The sequence below is a fragment of the Nuphar pumila genome, chromosome 15, assembly GCF_984573655.1.
Source record: "Nuphar pumila chromosome 15, dmNupPumi1.hap1.1, whole genome shotgun sequence".
In the NCBI taxonomy this organism is placed as follows: domain Eukaryota; kingdom Viridiplantae; phylum Streptophyta; class Magnoliopsida; order Nymphaeales; family Nymphaeaceae; genus Nuphar; species Nuphar pumila.
Genome location: NC_143263.1, coordinates 16,531,003 through 16,556,358, shown reverse-complemented (window position 1 = coordinate 16,556,358; position 25,356 = coordinate 16,531,003). Strand labels below are relative to the sequence as shown.

The 25,356-nt window shown below is 37.0% G+C and overlaps 1 protein-coding gene across 1 annotated transcript in view; it reads left to right on the top strand.

The window, feature by feature from the left end:
• ABCD2 (ABC transporter family protein) overlaps window positions 1–25,356 on the top strand; it is a 42,009-nt gene that overhangs the window by 5,486 nt on the left and 11,167 nt on the right. Inside the window, exons 2-6 of the mRNA XM_089990258.1 lie at window positions 16,003–16,198; window positions 16,357–16,424; window positions 17,069–17,395; window positions 17,540–17,704; window positions 20,236–20,464. Of these exons, the coding sequence (XP_089846384.1) occupies window positions 16,003–16,198; window positions 16,357–16,424; window positions 17,069–17,395; window positions 17,540–17,704; window positions 20,236–20,464 (985 nt within the window). The remainder of the gene's footprint in view (window positions 1–16,002; window positions 16,199–16,356; window positions 16,425–17,068; window positions 17,396–17,539; window positions 17,705–20,235; window positions 20,465–25,356) is intronic.

The window sequence follows — 25,356 nt, the reverse complement described above, 5'->3', positions numbered from 1 at the left end:
TGTTTATCTTCATGTTGTGGATTTGAGAATATGTGCTCCAATTTCTTCCACAACAAGATGAACTAGCAGACTGTGATAGCAATCTTAATGCAAGACGTTGGAGAAGAGGTGTTTCTGATCCAAATGTTGACCACCATGTGATAGGATCTATATTATCTTCTTCTCTCGTGAATAATGCTGGTCCATATAATCTCGAAGATGAAAATTTTCCAAACTCTTGTGTGACTTGATGTAGAAGATATGCTTCTGGAAAAAGTCTTGTCATACACATATTTCTATGTCTTGATAGCTCTGGGTCTAAATTTTGAGGGACACGACCAATACCACCAGCCCGCCACTTATTTGCATAATATTTTGGATTAAGAGAATGTGTCATGCAATGCAAAGGACTGTTGCTCTTATCCCATCTTCTGACTAAAATTGAATGAATATGATTAAAAAAATCTGAATCATCCAATGCATGTTTTTTTTCTTCATGCTTGAAAACTATAGCTTGTATTTTTTCAATCATATTATCCCACATTTCATAAACTCTGTGAAGCATGAGCTCATCCTTATCAACTTCTCTTAACATTTCCCAAATAGGTTGCGTAAATTGAAGGAAGTATACCACTCTGTCCCAAAACTCATCATCAAGAATGAATTTTTTAATTTCTTGAGCCTTGATATCATCATCAACACAATAGAATGTTCAATTTTCATCAGTCACCATGTTAATCAAAGCATTCTTTACTCTTTTAATGCTCTTCATCATCACAATGATGGACGCAAAACATGTTTCAACGACCTTCAACAATTTTAAATCAGAATGCCTATTAAATATAGCATTAGCACGATGGTGGTTAACAACAAAATTCCTAATGCTTTTGGCATTTCTTTCTAAATCTTCAATCCATGAATATAAAGCATATGTTTGTGAATTTTCTTCTTCTTTGGGGTTGCACATGCTCTTTAGGGCTAGATTTAAGCTGTGTGCTACACAGGGAGTTCAAAAAATATGAGGGTACTCACTCTCCAAACTCAACACTGCACTTTTACAAACTGGAGCGTTGTCTGTAATGATTTGTACCACTTTCTGATCACCCACTTCTTTTATCACTTCTATAAACAATCCCTTCAAATACTCTGCATTTTTATATTCCCCAGATGCATCAACTGCTTTCAAGAATATTGGGCCACTAAGCGAACAAGCAATGAAATTGATTAATGGACGCCTTTGAATATCTGTCCATCCATCGGACACAATAGAAACTCCATTTTGCTCTCATGAATATTTTTTAATCTCTAGCAACCTCTCTACATTTGCCCTCTCTTCTGCAAGAAGTGTGGTTCGTATTTTTTCTGAACTTGGAGGCACATAACCACTCAAATTACAATTTGCCAAGGATGTTACTAAATCCTTCCAATAAATATTTCTAGCCGCATTAAATGAGAGTGAACCAGAATAAAAATACCTCCTAACTTTTCTATCCAATTCTTCTCTTCCATATGTATTGAATGCTGCTTGTATCGTTCCTTTACCTCCTACATTGACTTTTTTTTTTTTTTTCAGCATCTTCTTGGTGGCTTGCAAATGGCACACTGACTGCAGAAGAATCGGCCATTGCCTTTCTCTTCTCATATTCTTCTTGTATTTTCTTGTATTGTCTTCGCATTGCTTCATCAACTTTTCTGCAAGCTGAAATGCCATGTCCTGGTATCTTCAACAAATGAGCCTTCACTCTTGTGTAAGACCCAACAAAATCTCTTTCACAGAGCTTGCATCGAAATCTCTTGTTTCCACCATCTCCTTCTCCAGTTTTTGCAAGTTTATCTACATGTACCCATAGTGGCCCCACATCATCAATCCCACTGCAACTATCAGCAAAACTAGCAGCAGAACTCACATGTTGGGATGAGGATGACGAAGTCTTTTCCCTTTATCCGTCATTTTTATCCTGAAAACACAAAAAAAAAAACATTAAAAATTTCAAATTAATTATACTCGACCCCCTCCTCCTGTCGAAAACACAGGGAGAAGGGGGGGCTCAACCCCTCCCCTGCCGACCCAACAAGAGAGCGAGAGCGAGGGGGGCTCGACCCCTCCCCTACCGAAAACAGAGGGAGCAGGGGGGGCTCAGCCCCTCCCCTGAAACCAAAGAGAGTAGGGTGGGGGGCTCGACCCCTCCCCTGCCAAAAACAGGGAGGGGCTCAGCCCCTTCCCTATCGAAAACAGAGGGAGCGGGGGGGTGCTCAGCCCCTCCCCTGCCGACCCAACAAGAGAGCGAGAGGGGGGGGGGGGGCTCGACCCCTCCCCTGCCAAAAACAGGGAGGGGCTCAGCCCCTTCCCTACCGAAAACAGAGGGAGCAGGGGGTCAGCCCCTCCCCTGTCGACCCAACAAGAGAGCGAGAGGGGCGGCTCGACCCCTCCCCTACCGAAAACAGAGGGAGCAGGGGGGGGGCTCAGCCCCTCCCCTGTCGACCCAACAAGAGAGCAAGAGGGGGGAGGGGCTCGGCCCCTCTTGTGCCGAAAACAGAGGGGGGGGGGGGGGGGCTCAGCCCCTCCCCTGTCGACCCAACAAGAGAGCGAGAGAGGGGGGGGGGGGGGGGGGGCTCGGCCCCTCACCTGTTGAAAACAGAGGGAGCGAGAGGGGGGGCTCGGCCCCTCCCTTGCTGACCCAATAAGAGAGCAAGAGGGTGCAGGGGGGGCTCGACCCCTCCCCTGCCGATACAAGAAGAGAGCGAGAGAGGGTACATACCTGCGAAAGGAGATGAGGAGGAGCCTAGGAGGTGGAGCTGGGGCGTCGATACGAGAGAGCTCGAGCTCAGGGGGAGAGGAGAGGAGAGGTTAGGGCAAAAATATTTTTTTTGCCCTAATCCTCCTTTTCATCGAGGATTTTTTTTTTTAACGCCAAAAGGTGGACAAAAATGACCCTGGGTGCGTTGACCGCACCCAGAGTCGTGTTGACCACACCCGGTGCCGCACCCGCACGCGCACCCGCGTCGCGTCACGTCAACGCGGGTGCGACACCTATTTTGCCGAGTCCCTATGACTTAGCTAGTATATAAAGGAATGCAAAACGAGAGTCAAAATGGAGTATCCATATGACAATGCTATGTAGTCAAAAGCTCTAAGTGGTGCCTAGTCGGTAGACCCCTAAAAAGACTAGTCGGTACCTCAATTAAAATATAAAAAAGTACACAATATACATAAAAATATGTTTAATTTACTAATAAGATGTTTTCAAGTACAAAATTACACATGCTCTCACAAAATATATTAATATACATAACCAAAATATACATATATATAATTGTACATGCACAAATATATATATATATATATATATATTTATTTATTTATTTATCAATTATTCATAACATATTCGGTATAATCAACAAAATATACTTTCAACCTTTCACATAAGCACAATAACACATACATATATAAATAACATATTACATAATTCATAATACTAAACATTGTTAAAAATATAATATATACATAAATATATGTATATATATTTTGTTATTTTATTTTTTAACTTTTGTTATTTTTATTTTTATCTTTATAGGTGTTTTTTGTATCTAGTTCAATAGGAACTAGATACACTGTTCAGTCAAGTTCCTAGTTGGAACTTGACTGAAGTGTAGTTGTTGGACTCTAGTCCAACGACTATAATAAGAGCCATTGGACTTCTCTTTTCCTCTCTTGCTTCTCTTAGTATAAATAGGGGTGAACCCCTTCAATGTAACTCACTTTTTCAAATGCTTCTTAAGCATTTTGTGTATTGAATAAAATATTATTCTTTTCAAGTGTTCTTCCATTTATACCCTTTCATGGGTTATGCTTGTAGTGTCTCTCCAATAGACATTTGTTGTAAGTTTCTTCGTACATTTGTGGAAGACCACCATTTCCTTACATGGCATCAGAGCTCTGAAGATCTTTTGATCGTGGAAGATTCCCACCTCGCTCTCCATGCCTTCTTTGCAAAAGCAATCTATTCTTTTGTTCGTGATTCAAGTAATCCTTTTTTGAAGAAGGAACGCGCTTGGGAGAAAGTTTGGCTACAAATTTTGTATTTACACTTACTTTTTCTCCTCTTTTCTCTCTTTTTTGCTTCTCTACTCTTTTCCTATCTCTCTTTTCCTTTTTGTAAAAGATGGATGATAATGATAAGATCACCATCATGCCCATAAAATTAAATGACACAAATTATGTAATGTGGGCTTCGATCATGAAGCACCACATTTGGGAAAAAGGGTTGTGGGGCATAGTGGATGGTTCTGATTTGGAACCTAAACTAATTCTCACAAAGGTTGAGAATGATAAAGAAGTACCTCTATCAGAAGGAGAAAAGGATAAAGTTATAGCAACATATGAGAAAAGGTGGAAGGAATGGAGGATACGACTCGCCAAAATTATGTCATAGCTAATCAATAGCGTTGATATAAAGAAATGCTCTAGCCTCGCTAAATTTGAGCATGCTAATAAAACTTGAGAATATCTTAAAAACATGTATTCCCTTAAAGATATTGTACATGTGTGCAATTTGCAAGACAAGGTTCGGACAACCACTCAAAAGTATAAAACCATTAGAGAATATTACAATGAGTTGTCCGAACTTTGGGAGGAATTGGCTCTCTTAGAGTCAAATTGACATTGTCCCAAAGAAATTGAGCTCCGTAAAAAACATCTTGATATGGAACATTTCTATCAATTCATAAATTGTCTAAGATCCAAATTTAAGTTGACTAAATCGACTCTTCTTCATCGAGGAAAAGTTTCATCTATTGTTGATACTATAGAAGAATTGACTATGTAAGAGAACATACTTAGAAAAAATACTCTGAAATCAGAAGATGATTCCGTTCTAGTTGTGTCTAGATCGGGAAACCATGTACGCTCTTATAGGCTACTTCATTTCAATAGACAAAATGGTGGCTTTGACAAAAGAAAAGTCATTTGCCACCATTGTCGTGAACCATGACACTATAGGCTCCAGTGTCCTAAGCTAAGAGAGCCAAGAGGAAAAGAAGAAAAGAAAGTTGTGTCTATTGAATCAGAATCCAAAGATCAAGATGCATCAGAATCTATGGCTCAATTAATGGAGATTTTTCAACCTCTTCTCAAAGGAGCTTCCTCTTCTGAAGCCTCAACCGGAGCAGTTGTTTCATCCTTCTCCAATCCAGGTAACCTTCCTTGGCTTCTTGACTCCGGTGCTTCCTTTCATATGACTCCAAAATATTAATAGTTTATTTGAATGTTCCAAAAATAAGTCAAGTGTGTCAAAAGTTTTTACAACTGATGGAACATCTTTTGAAATAGAAGGAATGGAATTTTTTTAAAAAATTCATAAAACTAGGCAATTTTTTATTTCAAAAGTTAGATATATTCTTAAACTAAATTTAGATCTCCTATCTGTTTCTCAAATATCTGATTATGGATGTAATGTTTCCTTCTCTTTTCATGGTTGTTGGGTATAAGATCGTCAGTCAGGAAAGCTGATTGGAGAAGGCCATAGAGAAGGACTTTATTTCATGAATTTTTTAGAATTGCTTGAGAATACTTTATGTTATAATACTCATAAAACAGAGTTGGATTTGTGGCACAAAAGACTTGGTCATCTGCATATGACCAAAATCCAATATTTTTCAAGTTTAGGAAAATTTTGTAATCCTGAGCATAATTTCACTTTTAAAGATTGTATTCTTGGCAAAATGAAAAGATTATCATTTCATGATAGAACCTCTGTTTCTTCCAGACCACTTGAATTAATACACTCGGATGTTTGGGGTCCTGCACCAATTGTTTTCAAAGGTGGATTTGCATATTATGTTATTTTTCTAAACATATTTGGATTTATTTTCTTAAACATAAATATGAGGTTTTTTTATATTTTCAAATATTTCATAACATTGTTAAAAACAAGTTTCAAAATGATATTTTCATTTTTCACATGGATTTAGGGGGAGAATTTATGTCCAAAGAATTCAAAGATTATCTTAATTTGCATGACATTACACAAAAAAGGCCTTGTCCATACACACTACAACTAAATGGACTGGCTGAACGTAAACATCGACATATCATAGAAACAACTAGGACCTATGTCACATGGGTGTGGGTGCGGGGATTCGGCACTTCCAAAAAACCAGGGTGCGGTAGGGGCAAAAATGTAATATATATATATACATATATATAAGGGGGTCGGGGGTTCCCCCCGACGCGGGTCCCACTGCGCGGTTAGCGGGGGCCGCCCCTGGCGGGGGGTTATAGGGGGGCAGCCCTCCCCCCCCCCCCCCCCCCCAGATTTTTTTTTTAAAATTCCACAGCCCATTTCATAGGGTATTTAAAAAAAACAAAAAACAAAAAAAATGGACCAAAATGACCCTAGGTGCAGTCAACGCACCCAGGGTCGGGTTGACCGCACCCACGTCGAGTCGCGTCGACGCGGGTGCGGCACCTGCTAGCCGAGTCCCTGTGACATAGACTAGGACATTATTGATAGCAAACCAAGTTCCAAAGGAATTTTGGGTAGAAGTTGTCCTAACGCTATATATCTGATTAATCGAATGTCATCTTCCTCTTTGAAAAATATAACTCCAATTGAAAAACTTGTAAATCTTGCTCTAGATTACTCTAGATTGAGAGTGTTTGGATGCAAGTGCTTTGTTTTTATTGACAAAAATGACAAACTCTCCCCTCGTGCAATTTCTTGTGCCTTTTTAGGATATGCAAATAATAAAAAAGGCTATCAGTGTTTTGATCTTCAAAATGGAAAATTGTATGCATCAAGAAATGTCTCCTTCCTAGAAAAAGAGAGCTTCTTTGATTTTTAAAAACCCAAGTTACTGAATATTCTTTTCTAATCCATTTAACATCAAAAGATAATGAATATGATCTTGAATGTGACTTTGACAAAGATCAAAGTACTATTGATCTTGAACACAATGATGGCAATGAAGAGCTAATCCATAGAGATGTTAGTTTACAATATTCAAGATGGAGAGAATCAAACCTTCCATGTGCACTTGAAAAATATTATGATATACCAACCGGAAGGTCATCCAGAGTATCAAGACCTTCTGAAAAGTTTGTGTCATACGAATCTTTTTCACCTACATATAGGGTCGTTATTGCACTAATACATTCATATGTTGAACCATCTTCATACTCTCAAACCAAAAATTATGTAGAATGGGTAGAAGCCATGAAAACTGAGTTAGATGCTCTTGAAAAGGCCTCCACTTGGACTATTCAAGATATTTCTCTAGGTAAGAATCTTATAGGTTGTTGTTGGGTCTACAAAGTCAAAACCAAGAGTGATGGAACTCTTGAAAGGTATAAAGCCCGACTAGTGGCCAAAGGTTATGCTCAAGAATATGACATCGATTATGAAGAAACTTTTGCACCAGTTGTTCGTATGACCACTGTCAGAACCCTAATTGCCTTGGCTTCCATTAGAAAATGTCCTATATTTCAGATGGATGTCAAAAATGCATTTCTCAGTGGAAACCTAATTGAAGAGGTATATATGGAAGCCCCACTTGGTATTAGTATCCCTAAGGGTAAAACTTTCGTTTAGAAAATGCTCTTTATGGTCTTAAACAAACACCAAAAGCTCTTCGCTGAGCCCCCCCCCCTGCTCCCACTGTTTTCGGCAAGAGAGGGGCCGATCCCCCCACCCTGCTCCCTTTGATTTCAGGGGGGGGGGGGAGCCCTTCCCCCCTCTTGCTCTCTTATTGGGTCGGCAGGGGAGGGGCTGAGCCCCCCCTGCTCCCTTTAATTTCAAGGGAGGGGCCGAGCCCCCCCTCTCCCTCTCTTATTGGGTTGGCAGGGGAGGGGCTGAGCCCCCCCCTGCTCCCTCTGTTTTCGACAGGGGAGGGGCCGAGCCCCCCCCCCCCTCACTCTCTTGTTGGGTCGGCAGGGGAGGGGCTGAGCCCCCCTGCTCCCTCTGTTTTCGGCAGGGGAGGGGGTCGAGCCCCCCCTCTTGCTCTCTTGTTGGGAGGGGCTGAGTCCCTCCCTATTTTTGGCAGGAGATATATAATATATATATATTATATATTTTTATATCAAGATAATGTTTGTATAATTGATTTGAAATTTTGAATGTATTTTTTTTGTGTTTTCAGGATAAAGGGAAAGGACTTGCGTCATCCTCATCCCAACATTTGAGTTTTGCTGATAGTTGTAGTGAGACTGATAAGGTGGGGCCACTATGGGTACATGTAGATAAACTTGCGAAAACTAGAGGAGGTAGTGGAAACAAGAGATTTTGATGCATGCTCTGTGAAAGAGATTTTGTTGGGTCTTACACAAGAGTGAAGACTTATTTGTTGAAGATACCAAAACATGACATTTCAGGATGTAGAAAAATTGATGAGGCAATGCGAAGACAATACAAGAAAATACAAGAAGAATATGAGAAGAGAAAGACACTGACCGATTCTTGTGCAGTTAGTGTGCCATTTGCAAGCCACCAAGAAGATGCTGAAAAAAAAAGAAAAGTCAATGTAGGAGGTAGAAGAACGATACAAGCAGTATTCAATACATATGGAAGAGAAGAATTGGATAGAAAAGTTGGAAGGTATTTTTACTCTCGTTCACTCTCATTTAATGCGTCTAGAAATCCTTATTGGAAGGATTTAGTAACATCCTTGACAAATTGTAATTTGAGTGGCTATGTGCCTCCAAGCTCAGAAAAAATACGAACCACACTTCTTGTAGAAGAGGGGGCAAATGTGGAGAGGTTGCTAGAGATTAAAAAATATTCATGAGAGCAAAATGAAGTTTCTATTGTGTCTGATGGATGGACAGATATTCAAAGGCGCTCACTGATCAATTTCATTGCTTCTTCGCTTAGTGACCCAGTATTCTTGAAATCAGTTGACACATATGGAGAATATAAAAATGCAGAGTATTTGAAGGGATTGTTTATAGAAGTGATAAAAGAAGTGGGTGATCAGAAAGTGGTACAAATCATTACAGACAACGCTCCAGTTTGTAAAAGTGCAGTGTTGAGTTTGGAGAGTGACTACCATCATATTTTTTGGACTCCCTGTGTAGCACACAACTTAAATTTGACCCTAAAGAGCATATGCAACCCCAAAGAAGAAGGAAATTCACAACTTTATGTTCATGGATTGAAGATTTAGAAAGAAATGTCAAAAGCATTAGAAATTTTGTTGTTAACTACCATCGTGCTAATGCTATATTTAATAGGCATTCTAACTTGAAATTGTTGAAGGTCGCTGAAACACGTTTTGCGTTCATCATTGTGATGATGAAGATGATTAAAAGAGTAAAGAATGCTTTGATTAACATGGTGACTGATGAAGATTGAACGTTCTATTGTGTTGATGATAATATCAAGGCTCAAGAAATTAAAAAATTCATTCTTGATGATGAGTTTTGGGACAGAGTGGTATACTTCCTTCAATTTATGCAACCTATTTGGGAAATGTTAAGAGAAGTTGATAAGGATGAACCCATGCTTCACAGAGTTTATGAAATGTGGGATAATATGATTGAAAAAATACAAGCTATAGTTTTCAAGCATGAAGAAAAAAATCCTTCATTGGATGATTCAAATTTTTTTAACCATATTCATTCAATTTTAGTTAGAATATGGGATAAGAGTAACACTCCTTTGCATTGCATGTCACATTATCTTAATCCAAAATATTATGCAAAAAAATGACAAGCAGGTGGTAATGGTCGTGTCCCTCAAAATCTAGACCCATAGCTATCAAGACATAGAAATATGTATATGATAAGACTTTTTCCAGAAACATATCTTCTAAATCAAGTCACACAAGAGTTTGAAAATTTTTCATCTTCGAGATTATATGGACCAACATTATTCGCAAGAGATGATGATAATATAGATCATATCACGTGGTGGTCAACATTTAGATCAGAAACACCTCTTCTCCAACGTCTTGCATTACGATTGCTATCACAACCTACTAGTTCATCTTGTTGTGAAAGAAATTGAAGCACATATTCTCAAATCTACAATGTGAAAAGAAACAAACTCACAAGCAAGCGTGCAGAGGATTTAATATATGTTTATTCAAATCTTCGACTACTTTCGCGAACTAATGATAAATACAGGTACTAATTTGCTCTCTTAGTTATTTGATTATTTATTTTTTAATTTTTTATTTAAATATACTTTTATTGTATTTAACATTTTCAAATTAGGTTTGTAACGCAGACAAAGAACATCCTAATTTTGGGATGTAAACCCAGAAGAGTGACTTCAAGGGAGACCATGATTTCAACATGACAAACATGGATTTATCCGAGCTCAGTCTTTCTTCTAATGATGCATTTGACGATGAAGAAGAAAATGATTAAGATCCATTATTTTTTGTAAGTAATTTAGTTCTTTTCTGCTTTATTTATTTGATCGATATTTAGGTTGATTTATGTAATTGCTTTACTTATTTGATTGATATTTAGGTTGATATATCGTATGCATGATGAATGATATTATGACAATGTTAACTGTTAAAACTTCAAAAATATATATATAATATATATATTTATATTTTTGCCCTGCCGCACCCCCGCATCCGCATCCGCATCCGCATCCGCACCTGCACCCATGTGACTTAGGCTCCCACCTATGTTCATATAGGAGCTGTTTTGCGTATTATTAGATACATCAAGTCCACTCTTTCACGAGGAATTTTCTTATCTGCAACCTCCTCACTAGATTTAATTGCATATACTGATGCGGATTGGGAAGGCGATTCCAATAACAAACACTCATCTACTGGTTTTTGTGTTTTCTTAGGTGAATCTTTAATATCGTGGTGATGTAAAAAGCAACAGAAGGTCTTTCTTTCATCCACCGAAGCTGAATACCGAGTCATGACAACCACGACTATGAAAGTAGTTTGGCTCAGACGTTTGCTTGCCGACATAAGAGTTGAAGCTACACAAGCTTCACGTATGTACTGTGACAACAAGAGTGCGATCTACATTGCAAGCAACCAAATATTTCATGAGTGCACCAAACATATTGAAATGGACTGTCACTATGTCAGAGAAGAGTATCTAAATAGAACCATTGATCTGCCATATGTTACATCAGAGTATCAATTAGCAGACTTCTTCACCAAACCTCTCCCAGCTCCCGGATTTCACTTCCTCTTAGGTAAACTTTCGCTCATTGTACCATAAATTTGACGGGGAGTGTTAAAAATATAATATATACATATATATATATATGTATATATTTTTTGTTATTTTATTTTTTAACTTTTGTTATTTTTATTTTTATCTTTATAGGTGTTTTTTGTATCTAGTTTTCAATAGGAACTGGATACACTGTTCAGTCAAGTTCCTTAGTTGAAACTTGTCAAGTTCCTTAGTTGAAACTTGTCAAGTTCCTTAGTTGGAACTTGACTGAAGTGTAGCTATTGACTCTAGTCCAACGGCTATAATAAGAGTTGTTGGACTAGAGTCCAACGTCTCTTTAGGGGAGAGCTCAAAATGAGCTCTCCTCTCTTGCTTCTTTTTAGTATAAATAGGGGTGAACCCCTTCAATGTAACTCACTTCTTCAAATGCTTCTTAAGCATTTTGTGTTTCAAGTGTTCTTTCATTTATACCCTTTCATGAGTTATGCTTCTAGTGTTTCCAATAGACATTTGTTGTGAGTTTCTTCGTACATTTGTGGAAGACTACCATTTCCTTATAAACATGCTTTTAGGATTTTATAGAAAAATTTATCAGAAACAAACACACACTTATATAAAAAACATAAACAATTAAAATTAATTGTGCATGCTTTCAATGTTTTATAAAAAAAATCCCAAAAGCAAAGTAGCGCGCACACACACACACACACACACACACACACACATATATATATATATATATATATATATATATATATATATATATAACTAAGCATGTTTTCATGATTTCATATAACAAATCACGCAAACACACACACGTATAAATAATTATATATGTACAAAAAATAACAATATATATAAGAATAATAAATGGCTAAACTGCCCTTGTGCCTAGGCGGAGGCAACTTAGTCGCCTACTAGGTCCCTTAGTCGGTGCCTAGATGGAAAAATCAGTACATTTTAAGGTATCCATCTAGGAATTGCAAAGCCTGGGCATTTTACTTGCGTCTGACTGACTGGGCAGCCCCTAGTCGGGGCTTTTAACTACATAGCATAGATGGGGAAAAAATTATCCTGATAACCTTAGTTGTCAAAGGCGCTAGGCGGTGAGCCCCTAAAAAAACTAGGTGGGGCTTAGGCGGACTAGTCGGTACCCCAATTAATTTTTTTTAAATACACAAAATATGTAAACAAATTGCTAAAATTAATAACAAACATTTATACAACATAAAATCAATCAACAATAAGCAATAAACAAAACACATCATCGAATACTATAAAGCAATTATATTAAATAACTTGCTCAAAATAATTAAGAATAAATGAAAAATTGAACAAACAAACCATACAACTAACAATATGAATGAACAATATACAAAAATAGAATCATGTATACAAAAAAGTTAGCAACAATAGATATAAAATAAGCAACATAAAATACGAAGAAAAAATACACAGGAAAAATAAACAAACCATGCAATTGATAACCTACTCAAAAAATTTAAGAATAAATGAACAATTAAATAAACAAACCATACAACTAACAATGTGAATGAACAATATGCAAAAATAAAATCATGTGTGCAAAAAAATTAACAACAATATATATAAAATAAGCAATAGACAAATAAGAAGAAATTGATAGCTTTCACATTGCTTCCAATCCCAAGTAGATGCTGTTTGATTATGTATATGCCTCCTTTATAAGTTGTTTTACATTTAGCGCATGTCACAAAATTCAAATCATTTTTGTCCTTGCAATATGCCCAATTCCATGCTGGATCATTAGATTTTCCCTTCTAATTATGTACATCATCTTCCAATTCTGGAAATATCGAACATGGAGTAGACCCTCTAGGACTTGCAGAAGACCGCCCTTCCATTGTTCTAAAAAAAAAATGAAATATCGCTAAATTAAAACAAGTAAGCAAGAAAAAACATAAGATAATATATATGTGAAAAACAAATACATAAACTATACATACAAAAAACATATATATATATATATATATATGTGTGTGTGTGTGTGTGTGTGTGTGAACTATGTAACGGATAAAAAAAACAGATTATATATAAATCACACAAACACACACACACACACACACATATATATATATATATATATATATATATATATATATATATGGAGAGAGAGAGAGAGAACTGAACATATTAGGCCCCATTTCTCGTTCTGACCCATTCTGCCATATAGGTTGTAAGTGTTTTATGATAGATCTGAACCGTTGGATGTGTTCAACATGATCGTTTTAGTGGGAATCAACTCTTGAATAATGTTTTTTCAATGAAAAAACATGATTTTAGGAGCCGGAGAAAACTGTTACCTTCATAGCCATTGATTTTGGATCACCGGAAAAACCTGTATACAGGTCAGATTCCAGCGATCCAAAAGCCGGTTCCCACTAAACAAAACCTATAGATCACATCTACGGTGTTAGATGTGAGAGAAAATACTTAAAACTATGATTTTTGAAGGGGCCTAACCAGACCTAACGAAAAATGGGGCCTAAGAACACATTGCTTATATATATATATATATATATACTCATAAATAGTCAACCGAAAATATAACTCAGAAACATAACCCAGAAACAGTCAAACAAATTATATATGAATTACATACACAAATATGTATATATATATATATATATATATATATATATATATATATATATATATATGAAACAAACACAGAATATATATACTATACATATTAAATTAACTGAAACACTAAATATATAATATATAACTGGAATACATAATATTATAATATATGCTTATGATATGTTAATATATAGAATTATATATATTTACACAGAAAATAAACCTATATGTGTGCATAAGCAGCTGTGTGTGTGGGTGCATGTGAAGTGTGAACTGTGAAAAGGAACAGTCAAACAGATCATATATGAATTACACACAGATATATAACTCAGAAATATAACTCACAAACATAACTAAAAATAGTCGACCAGAAATATAACTCACAAAACATAACTCAGAAACAGTCAACCAGAAATATAAATCAGAAATATAACTTAGAAACAATCAAACGGATGATTTATAAATTGCATTACACACACACACACTCACATATATATATATATATATATATATATATATATATATATATATATATATATATATATATATATATGAAACACACAAACACAGTTACACAGAATATATATTATAATAAAAGGAAAAAGAAACAGAGAAGAAGAAAACCTCGAGTGAGAAACTGAGAGATAGAGAGAGAAGCTGAGAGAGAGACTGGGAGAGGTGTGTGTGTGTGTGTGTGTGTGAGAGAGAGAGAGAGAGAGAGAGAGAGAGAGAGAGAGAGAGAGAGAGAGAGAGACGCGTACCTGGCTGGTCGCCTTCTTCTTGCTCCAAAGAGGAGAGAGAGAGAGAGAGAGAGAGAGAAGGGGTAAAAAAAACTTTAAAAAAAAAGACCACCGCCCAGGTGGTCCCAGCCTAGGCGGCACCTAGGTGAGCTAGGTGGTGCCTAGGTGTTAAAATAGGGCCCCACTGCCCAAACCCAATCGCCATGGCGGTGGTGCTACTCATAAGTCGCCTAGGCGCCGCCTTTGGCAACAAAGTTGATAATCTAGTAAAGCCTCCACAAGAATAACAGGTCAAATTGTTATTTTATGTTCATAAAGAAGTCAGAGCAAGTGGACATATTCTTACAAATTTCCACGTCCTCCCACAGAAAATGTATTCGCATTCCAATGATAACCTCTTGTCTGCTAGTTATCGGTAGTTGGGCTCTAAAAAAGTTCTGCAGGAAGTGGTCTTACAAGAGTTACAGACTTGCTGAACACCTTAGCTTTTGCAAGGGATTGCTTCTTAAATGCTTATCAGCTGGAACTGGTGATGTCTTTGAATGGAAGAGCTGCATGGCTTGACTAGAAACAGATCTCTGGCTCCATATCCTGCTGACTCAGTAGACATCCGGGATAGCCATTTCAAAACTCCTTTCAGAAACCTCACATAAAGGTAGATATCTAGAGTCTCCCTGAAGATGTTGATAAAGTAGGATTCCTAGTGCCCTTGTTATTGAGATAAGATTTAGCTCATATACTTCCTTCTAGAGAACTCCTAAACCTGTCTCTGCTGTGCAATTGCACAAGCAGCCAAAGTAATAGAATATTGGAAAAGCTTCTTGGTAATGTGAACTTGTCTTGGTGACTGTAATGTTGCATGATATTTATGATGATAGAATTGTGCATCATATGGTAAGAAGTAGGTTACAAAGTGTTGTAAGCTTTTGAAAGGGCAGACTCCTGAACACAAGGATGTATATCTACGAATGAAAAGCATGGTGAAATCAGAAACCAAAGCTCATTTTTATGGAATTTTGTTGGTATAATCCAACAGATTTAATTGTCTTTCTTGTTTGAGAAATTCATAATATCCTGTTGCCTTGAGTTCTTTCTTTCTTTGGTTGCTATTTGGTGTTGTCGCTACCCTTTGTGATGGATAGAAATGCGCTTTGCATTTGGTCAATCACTGAGTGGTTGGCTTGGTTTGACTCTTTCTTTATCCATATGTTTCATTCAAGTTGCTTCAACATAATAATAAATTCTAATCCTTAGCATATGCATTCTTAGGCTTCAAGTTGACTGAATTTGAAATCTTAGTTGATAATTTTGAAGTAAATATATTGATTATATTCTTGTGCTATTTGGGCTATTTCTGGGATTATTTCTTGTATCAGGATTTCATTGGAGCTTTTGTTTTTCTTCATTTTTGTGGTCCATCTTTGATAAATCTTAAATCTCTGAGTCTTCATTCTGGTTAAAAAAATTTCCCTCATTTCTAACCGCCTTCTGTCATTATGCCATCAGGATGAACAAAGGGAAGGGACAGATCTTAAAACTCTACTGAGGAGATTTTGGAAAGTAGCTGCTCCATATTGGTCCTCTGAAGATAAAGTTGAAGCTAGACTAAGGCTTGCTGCTGTATTTTTATTGACATTAGCAACGACAGGAGTAAGTGTTGGATTCAATTTCTTGGGCAGAGACTTCTTTAATGCCCTTGCTAGTGAGTATCCCTTTGATTTTTCTGTTCACTGATGAATCTTGCACTGTTTCTGTGTCTTCATATTTATAATGTTTCCACTTCATTTATAACCATTAGTACTTTCAGTAATTTTTTGTTGAATCCTGTGCTAATTATACTTATTGATTTTATTTTGCAAGACAAGGACCAAGAACAATTCACAAAGCAGCTACTATACTACATGGGGGGTTTTGCTGTTGGAATTCCGGTGAGCATATTGCTGCACTCTTGTAGGTATTGCTCTCCAAGCCATATAAGAATCCTTTAAATTGAAAACAAGAATGTGCTTTTGTAAGTCACAGATAGTCGACCAATTTATTTTCTTTTTTTGTGGATTGATGTTTTTTGGTAAGTTTTTTCTGAGGGATGAAGGGTTGGGCCATGGGCTGTGCAGTTGCTAGGTGGTTGGGGTTTACAGCAAAAGAGTTTGAGATTTCATAATTAATCTACAGGTGTCCTGCTCTTTGGCAGGTTCATTCGAATATCAGCAGTCCTAGTTCTAAAATACTGCTCAAGCTTGTGTATAAAAATGATGAGGCGGTAACAGAAATTCTTGGACCTCTGACATTTATTCCCCTGTAAAAATCATTCATGCCCTGAGAATATGATTTGCACCTTAACTTCATTTTTTCATTTAATTTGGTAACAATACAGAATTTACTGCTTTTGTATTTTGTAACTTACAGAATTGATGAGATTTAGAGGGTTCGGTTATGAGTAATTCACTGTTTAAGAAACTTATCCTTCAATACGAGTTTTTACTTTCACTAAGGAATATGGTGATATGTGGCACATTTTATATCCAGATCCAAATTGTTGTCAAATATGTTCTGACTTATTCTTGCTCTGCAGTTCTTTGTTTTAAGAGATTATGCTAGGGAAACTCTTGCTTTGAGATGGAGATCTTGGATGACAAGCTATTACATGGAGCGCTATTTTAAGAATCAGATGTTTTACAAAATTCAATCCCAGTCAATTATAGACAATCCAGACCAGCGAATAGTTGATGATCTCAGTGCATTTACTGGAACAGCACTTGGATTTTCTTTGACATTATTCAATGCTGCAGTAGACTTGATATCATTCAGTAACATTCTTTTTGGTATCTACCCACCATTGTTTGTTGTCTTGCTTGTCTACTCGATTGGTGGCACTGCTGTCAGCATATTTCTAGGAAGGGTATGTCTGTGACCAGTATCATCACATGTTGCTTTTTGTTGTAATTTTGATTATGTTTATTTCCTTTAGAGTTATATTGTATTCATTCCTGGAAATGTGTTGCTGTGCTATATGAACAGCTGACATGAACTATCATATTCACAGGGACTAGTCACATTAAATTTCATGCAAGAGAAGAAAGAGGCAGATTTTCGATATGGGCTTGTTCGCATCCGTGAAAATGCTGAATCAATTGCATTTTATGGTGGTGAGGAAAATGAGTTGCAACTTCTGCTGCATCGCTTTAGGAGAGCTTTTGAAAATCTAAGTGTATGGTACTGCTTCTTTTATTTTTTGTAATTTATGTTCATCCTAAATGACCAAATAACAATACAACTGCTTTGAAAGTTTTCTCCCGATTAATTATGTCTATTACCATACATGGACTCTTCCCTCAAGAGCACTTTAGTTCTTTAGGATGTATTGGTTTCTTCCTCTAGCTATGTCCGTTGAAGCTGTGAAGTATATGAAGGGTGTGAGATGTCCATGAGGAGATGCTGTGACAAAGACTGCATTCACCAAAACAGATGAATATGCATTTCATAGGAACTGGTATACCATATGCTGAATATGTTCCATGCTCTCTTAATGACCTTGTGCGGACACCTATGTACCTATGTCACATGGGTGTGGGTGCGGGTGATAAAGTCCAAAAGTTGGACATAAATGACCCTGGGTGCGGTCAACGCACCCAGGGTCAGGTTGACTGCACCGGGTGCCGCACCCGCATCGCGTCGCATCGCCGCGGGTGCGGCACCCACTTTGCCGAGTCCCTGTGACATAGCTATGTACTGTTGCTACATATTATATTTAAAATTTTAAATCATCCTTGCAGTTGATGGTTTCAGCTGTTTGCACCTTTGTTGTCTTTTCATCTGGTTGATGTATAACAAAGAAGCAGGGAAAGAGGAATAGGAAAAGAGAAAAAGATTTTTTTTTTAGAAACAACTCAACCTTTATAACATTTCATAAAATAGGTGGTTAGAGTCAACACCAGAATAAGGTCACATTTACCCTTGAATGTAACAGAGAAAGAAGAGAAAGTTTGGGAGGAAAGGACTGGCATTTTATCACATCTCACAGAACAGTTATGTTTATAATATGATACATGATTATGAATGAGGATTGAGGCAAAATCACATATTTGGCCTGTATAAATGAAGTAAATAAAAGATGCATAGAAAACCTTTGGTTTTCAAGAATGTCTACAGTCTATTCTTGGCTCCCTTTACACTTATCCTGAAGATGTGCATGGCAGTGTGACAAATATCGCGAGATTTATGAAAATCTCACGATAATATCGCGAGATTTATGAAAATCTCGCGATAATATCGCGAGAAATTGCCTGAAAGTTTACAAAATATCGCGAGATTTACAAAATATCGCGAGATTTATAAAAAAACATAAATACCGCGATTTAAGCACGATATTTACGTTTTAAACGGCTATTTATCGCAAAAAAAAATCATGTATTTTTATTTTGAAATAATTTTTATTAATATTTTCTTATAAAAATTATTTTTAATATTTTTTAATTAATTTTTTTATTGCCGATATTTTGCCAAAAATGCGAGATTTATGGATTTTTTCAATTTCTCGCGAGTTTTTGAAAAACGAGAAATTGCCGATAAAAACGTTTGTCACTATGGTGCATGGATCCAACCATGGATGGCTTATAAAATAAGTTGTCAACTTTCATCAGAACTATGTCACATGGGTGCGGGTGCGGGGATTCGGCACTTCCAAAAAACCCGGGTGCGGGGGTGCGGCAGGGGCAAAAATGTAATATATATATATATATATATATATATATATATATATATATATATATATATATATATATAAGGGGGTTCCCCCCAGCGCGGGTCCAGGGGGCCGCCCCTGGCGGGGGGTTATAGGGGGGCAGCGCCCCCCCCATTTCATGGGGCAAATTTAAAAAAACAAAACAAAAAACAAAAAACAAAAAAAATGGATCAAAATGACCCTGGGTGCGGTCAACGCACCCAGGGTCGGGTTGACCGCACCCGGTGCCGCACCCTCACCCGGGTCGAGTCGCGTCAACGCGGGTGCGGCACCCTGCTAGCCGAGTCCCTGTGACATAGCATCAGAACTTCTGAGAATAGCTTTCCCTTACTCCCTTATGATGATATATCTTCCCTCAAGCTCTTCTTTCTTTAGCTTTTTCCCATGACAATCTGTTTGTTAATTGTGCCTTTGGACGTAATCAAGAATAAATTTAATAGCTTTTTTATTCATTCTGTGCATGGATTATGCATTAAGTTATTTGATATTCTTCTTATAATTGGTTTGTTGTATATCATTGTTATGAGCAGAACTGCATCTTATAACATTTCCTTTCCTTTTTTAAATAACTATCATACAATTTCATAAAATTTGTACTGGTCACAAGTATGATCTGCGATACATATTATATGCACCAAAAGTAACTAGATTGAAAATTTCCTTTCTTGTTTCAGTTTAGAGCCTAGAATGATAATATCAAACTAAGATCATATTTGTAGCTTATTCAGATTGTCATTTTGTTTTTATTAGTTATACAACTTTTGTTTTTCATTATGCAACCTTTCCTTTTCAACAAATAATGTCTCAAATTGCATATGTTTGCATTGGTCAAAAGAAGTTCTAGGGATTTTCTGCTATTATTATTTTATGGAAAGACACTTTTGTGGTCCGTGCATTCCTAGGGGAGCAGAATATTTGATGACTCATCAAACTGAAAATATATTAAACCATATTAAGTTGCTGACTTCTTTTTCCTTTTTTTTTTGGTTATGCTGCAGCAATTATTGATTTCTTCTCGAAATTTGGAGTTCTTCACAAATGGTTACCGATACCTGATTCAGATTCTTCCTGCTGCTGTTGTTGCTCCTATGTATTTCAAAGGAAAGATTGAATTTGGGGTTATCAATCAATCTGTATCTGCTTTCAATCATATCCTTGGGGATTTTTCACTTATTGTGTACCAATTTCAGGCTATCAGTGCCTTCTCAGCTGTTATAGATCGACTAGGTAAGATCTGACTGCACTTTAATTCCGTGTGTGTGTGTGTGTGTATTATATACCTTTTCCTGAATCATCCACTATGATGTATAGACGATTTTTTTTAAAGCTTTAAAATCAATGGCTCATAATCTTCATAAATATTCAAGCATTCAAAAATCATATTTTTTCATCGAAAATACATGATCCAACTGTTGATTCCTAGCAAATTTACCATGCCTAACACATCTGCATGTTTGGATTTGCCAAAAAAAAAGCATTGGAAATGTCCAGCTCACACGGTAGCTCTCATATTCATGGTACACTCAAGTGTACAAAACAATTTTCCATCTATATATGTATATATATATATATATATATATATATTGCTCCCATAGCACTTACTTCCTTTTTACAGCCCTTGGATCTTTTGAGATCCAACAGCTGTGATGACGCTTAAACATGCATGCTTTCCATTTATTTTTGAAGCCACATCAGCAAATGGGGCTTATTTCAAGGTTGAGCATTAAAGTACAAGGTTGCCTCTCTCTCTCTCTCTCTCTCTCTCTCCACATGCATAGGTGGATGGACATGGATGCATAGACACATGCTTCTATGTCCACCGTCTTTTGGTTTTCTAAAATAAAACTCTCTTAAAGACATCTACTGTTTTATTGTCAAGAATATGGGACTTTTTTATGTTTTACTTTTATTCTTTTTACCAAAAAGACAATTTACTTAAACAGCTCTCACCTAAATTACCCTTGGTATATGGTATCTATTTTTAGCTAACCAAAAGAAATGTTGATTAGCAAAGGCATAGAGCAAAACAAGAAAGTTTGCATGCATGATAGTCTTGGACGGACACCAATGTTAGACTTTGATAGTGATCCAACAAATGTTAATTATAACCAACAAATGTTAATTATAACGTGACACTCCCACTGTTCATCTTACACTCACTCTGGCTTCCTCAAATGCTTTTCGGATGAATCTAACTCCACTTACCTCAGAGATAGATGCTATTGTGCATAATGGTGCATTGCTTCAACTCTTTATAAAGGATGTCATGTATGAGGGATTAAATTTTCAATATGGGACACTTTTTCCTCCCTGTATATGCAGTTTGATGGGACTCACTTGTCTGCACTTAGTTGTGTCAGTTGGTTGGGTATGACCTGATCTCGACCCATACAGGGTCCATTGCGTTCCAGGTGGTATGAAGGAGGTCTGAATAAAAGTTCAGGTCGGACCTATAGGTTCCAATTAATATACAGAATCACAGATCTTTATGAAATTTCACATCAGATCCTGATCCAACCCATGTTCTTATTAAAATCTGCAATTTTTAATGTTAAAAATATTAAAAGTATTGTTTGACCAAGTATAGGCTGGATCTGGTTTATCTAATCTAATCTGGATATGGGTATAATATTACCTATTGGTAGGTCTGGTCAGACCCAAGTCTGGATCCGATACCAACAACTCTTAATCTGATCAAGATTCGGACCTACCCATTTTTGTTGGAGGCCCTACCTAGAGTTGTCAGTCGGGGAAGCGAGAGCAGGAAGCGATTCGGGAAGCGGGAAGCGCGGGATGACTTAGAAGCGAACCATGAACTGTTTCGGAAGCCAAAAGAGAAGCGAATCAGAAGTGACCTAGGAAGCGAACCGAAAGCATCATAGGAAGCAAGGGGAAAGCGAAAAAAGAAAGAAAAACAAAAATGAAAACACAAAAAAATGAAAAAAGAAGGGGAAGCGAGCTTCCTAATTTTTTAGCGCTTCCCAACATGTTTTGAAGCACCACATTTTGCGCTTTCGAAACGCGCTTGGGGGAAGTGTGCTTCCCCGTATCCTATAGCGCTTCTGGTAACCCTGGTCCTATCCATTGATTCTAACCAGGGTTACCGGAAGCGCCTAGCTAAAAGGGGAAGCGCGAAACGTCGCGCTTCCGAAGCGTGGGGGGAAGCGTCCCCCTTTTTTGGGAAGCGCGCTTCCCTTTAATGGGGGACGCGTTTCCCTTTAATGGAGGATGCACTTCCCTTTAATGGGAAGCGCGCTTCCCCCACGCTTCCCCCTCGCTTCCCCCACGCTTCCCCCTCGCTTCCCCTGTTTTTTTCAATTTTTTTGTATTTTTTATTTTTTGTTTTTATTTTTTTCGCTTCCCCCGCGCTTCCGAGACGCTTCCTAGGTCGCTTCCGAGACGCTTCCGAGACGCTTCCCGAATCGGTCCTAAGTGGTCCCACGCTTTCCCGCTTCCTGAAATTTTGAAAGTGCCTCGCTTCCCGCTCCCGCTTCCCGTATCGCTTCCCGCTCCCGCTTCCTCAACTGGCAACCATGATTCTAACAAATCTAGTACCCGTAGATATCCATAACGACCTCAAGAAGGAAAAGGAAGAGAAAGAAGAAGGGGTTGTTGCTCAACCGATTCCCAATAGGGACATCGTGTGATGTGCTCTTCTATTTACAATCCATATACAATAAGGAAACTGATAAAGCGAGGCATACAATAATAGGAAGGTTACATGTAATGACAGAGAATCTCTATATGTTGGATCTGGTATCCAGATCCTACTGGCGTTATCTCTTAATAGCCTTCCTCAAGTTGTACATGGCAATCACCATAGACATCTTTGACTTTAAATACCAAAATCTTTGCTTTGTCAAGCCTTTTGTAAAAAGATCTGCTATTTGGTTTTCTGAACCAATGAATTTTGCTTCAAGTTCCCCATCTTCAATTTTACTTCTGATGAAGTGCAATCTCTATATGCTTGGTTTTACCATGATGCCACATGGTTCAATGAAATCCTTATGGCACTCTGATTGTCACAAAATAAAACCGATCTAACTCTCATCCAATTCATGTAGCAAATTTTGTATCCATATCAACTCTGAAGCAATTGCTGTCACGGCTTAGTATTCAGCTTCAGTGTTGGATCGAGTTACAACTCTCTTGTTTTGGCTTAACCATTAAACTAGATTATCTCCAACAAATACACAATAACCTAAAATTGACCTTTTTTTGTTTGAACCGCTTGCCCAATCAACATATGAATACGCCATAACTAGGAATAAATCTTCTCTTTTATTTTTTCTCTTATAAAACAACTCATCACCCAGGATATCCTTTAGATACCTCAAAAACTGCTTCACTACTTCCATGTGAGTATTTCTTTATTAATGCATAAATTGAGACACATGGTTTACTGGTCTTGTGAGGGCATGGTATTGCAACATTCTCACACTACTTCTATACTAGGTTGGATCACTATATAATTCTTCATCATTAACATTCAATTGTTGATGCATTGAAATAAGAGTTAGTAAAGGTTTGCAATCACACATCAGTCTTACGCAAGAGGTCCACAATATATTTTTATTGTGTTAAGATCAACCCATCTTTTTTTTTTATCAACTTCAACTCCCAAGAAATATTTCAATTGACCAAGGTCTTTCATCTTAAAATGTCTGCTCAGCATTTCCTTTATTTCCTGAATATGTTTATCTGAGTTCCCTGTAATAATTATATCATCCACATATATAAGCAGAACAATCATGCATTTACCTTTGTGAATAAACAACTAATGATCAATTGAAGATATGTAGAAGCCATGTTTCTGTATTTCTAGAGAGAAACTCTCTATGAATGCGAAGCCTGTTTCAACCCATATATCGCCCTCTTAAGTTTACACACATGTTTAGCTTAATCATTTTATTGTATCACTGTGGTTGTTTCATGTAAACTTCTTCTTTCAAGTCTTCGTGTAAGAACATATTCTTGACATCAAGTTAGTTTAGAGTTCAACCATGATCCATTGCTAGAGATAAAACGATCTTTATTGTTCTCATTTTAGCCACATGACAGAAAGTCTCCTCTTAATCCATACCATACTCTTAAGTAAACTCTTTTGTAACTAGACAAGCTTTATATTTTTCAATGGTACTATCTGGTTTATACTTAATTTTATAAACCTATTTTGATTTAGTCACATTCTTATTTGGAGGCCTTTTAACTACTTTTCATGTATGTCATTCATGCAATGCTCTCATTTCTTCATTCATGACTCCAATCTATTTCTTATTTCTAATAGGTTAAAAATAAGAAATTGGTTCTTCTTGCTTTTCTATCTGGATGAGAAAAGCTTGATGGTCTGTGCTGAAATTTTCATAACTCACCCATCAGTCAATAGGGTGTTTAACCTTATTTGACCTTTTGAATTCTCGTTGTGTCACGATTTCATCAAATTGGCAATATTTCATTTTCATGATTGTTCACATTTTGGGATTGTTGTCGCACATAATTATTGGCTGTCGCTTTGCCTCTTTGAGTGTAAACATGACCTTCTTTATGTCTCCCATTCATAGTAACATTGTCTTCAACAGTAATAGAGGCTTTCCTTTGTTGCCCAAGATTGTTTGAGGCACTTTCTTGTGGTGGAATAACATTAATAGGTGCTGAAAATATTTTATCACTTAACCATGGTTGATAGTATTCCCAATTGCTCTTTTTTTCTTTTTTAACCTATTATGCAGGAAGATTATACTCAAAATAACTCTCATCAAATACCACATTTCTGGATGCGAAGACATTTAATTTTTAGTTCATTACGCCTGAAACCTTTATAACATAACCAACAAATTTACAAACATGAGCTTTAGGTTCAAACTTGTTTATTCGAGACTTATCTATGTGAACATGACAAATGACATCCATAGGCCCGTAAAGAATCATAGTCAAGGTACCTCCCAAACAAAGCATAATACAAATACTTTATTTCAAAATCTTCATGGGCAACATATTTATAATGTGGACGGACAAGTGAAAAGCCTTTGTTCAAAGATATAAAGGAGTTCTATTAGCATGTAATATTGCTAAGGCACTTTCAACAATATGACAGTGTTTCTTCTCAACAAGTCCATTTT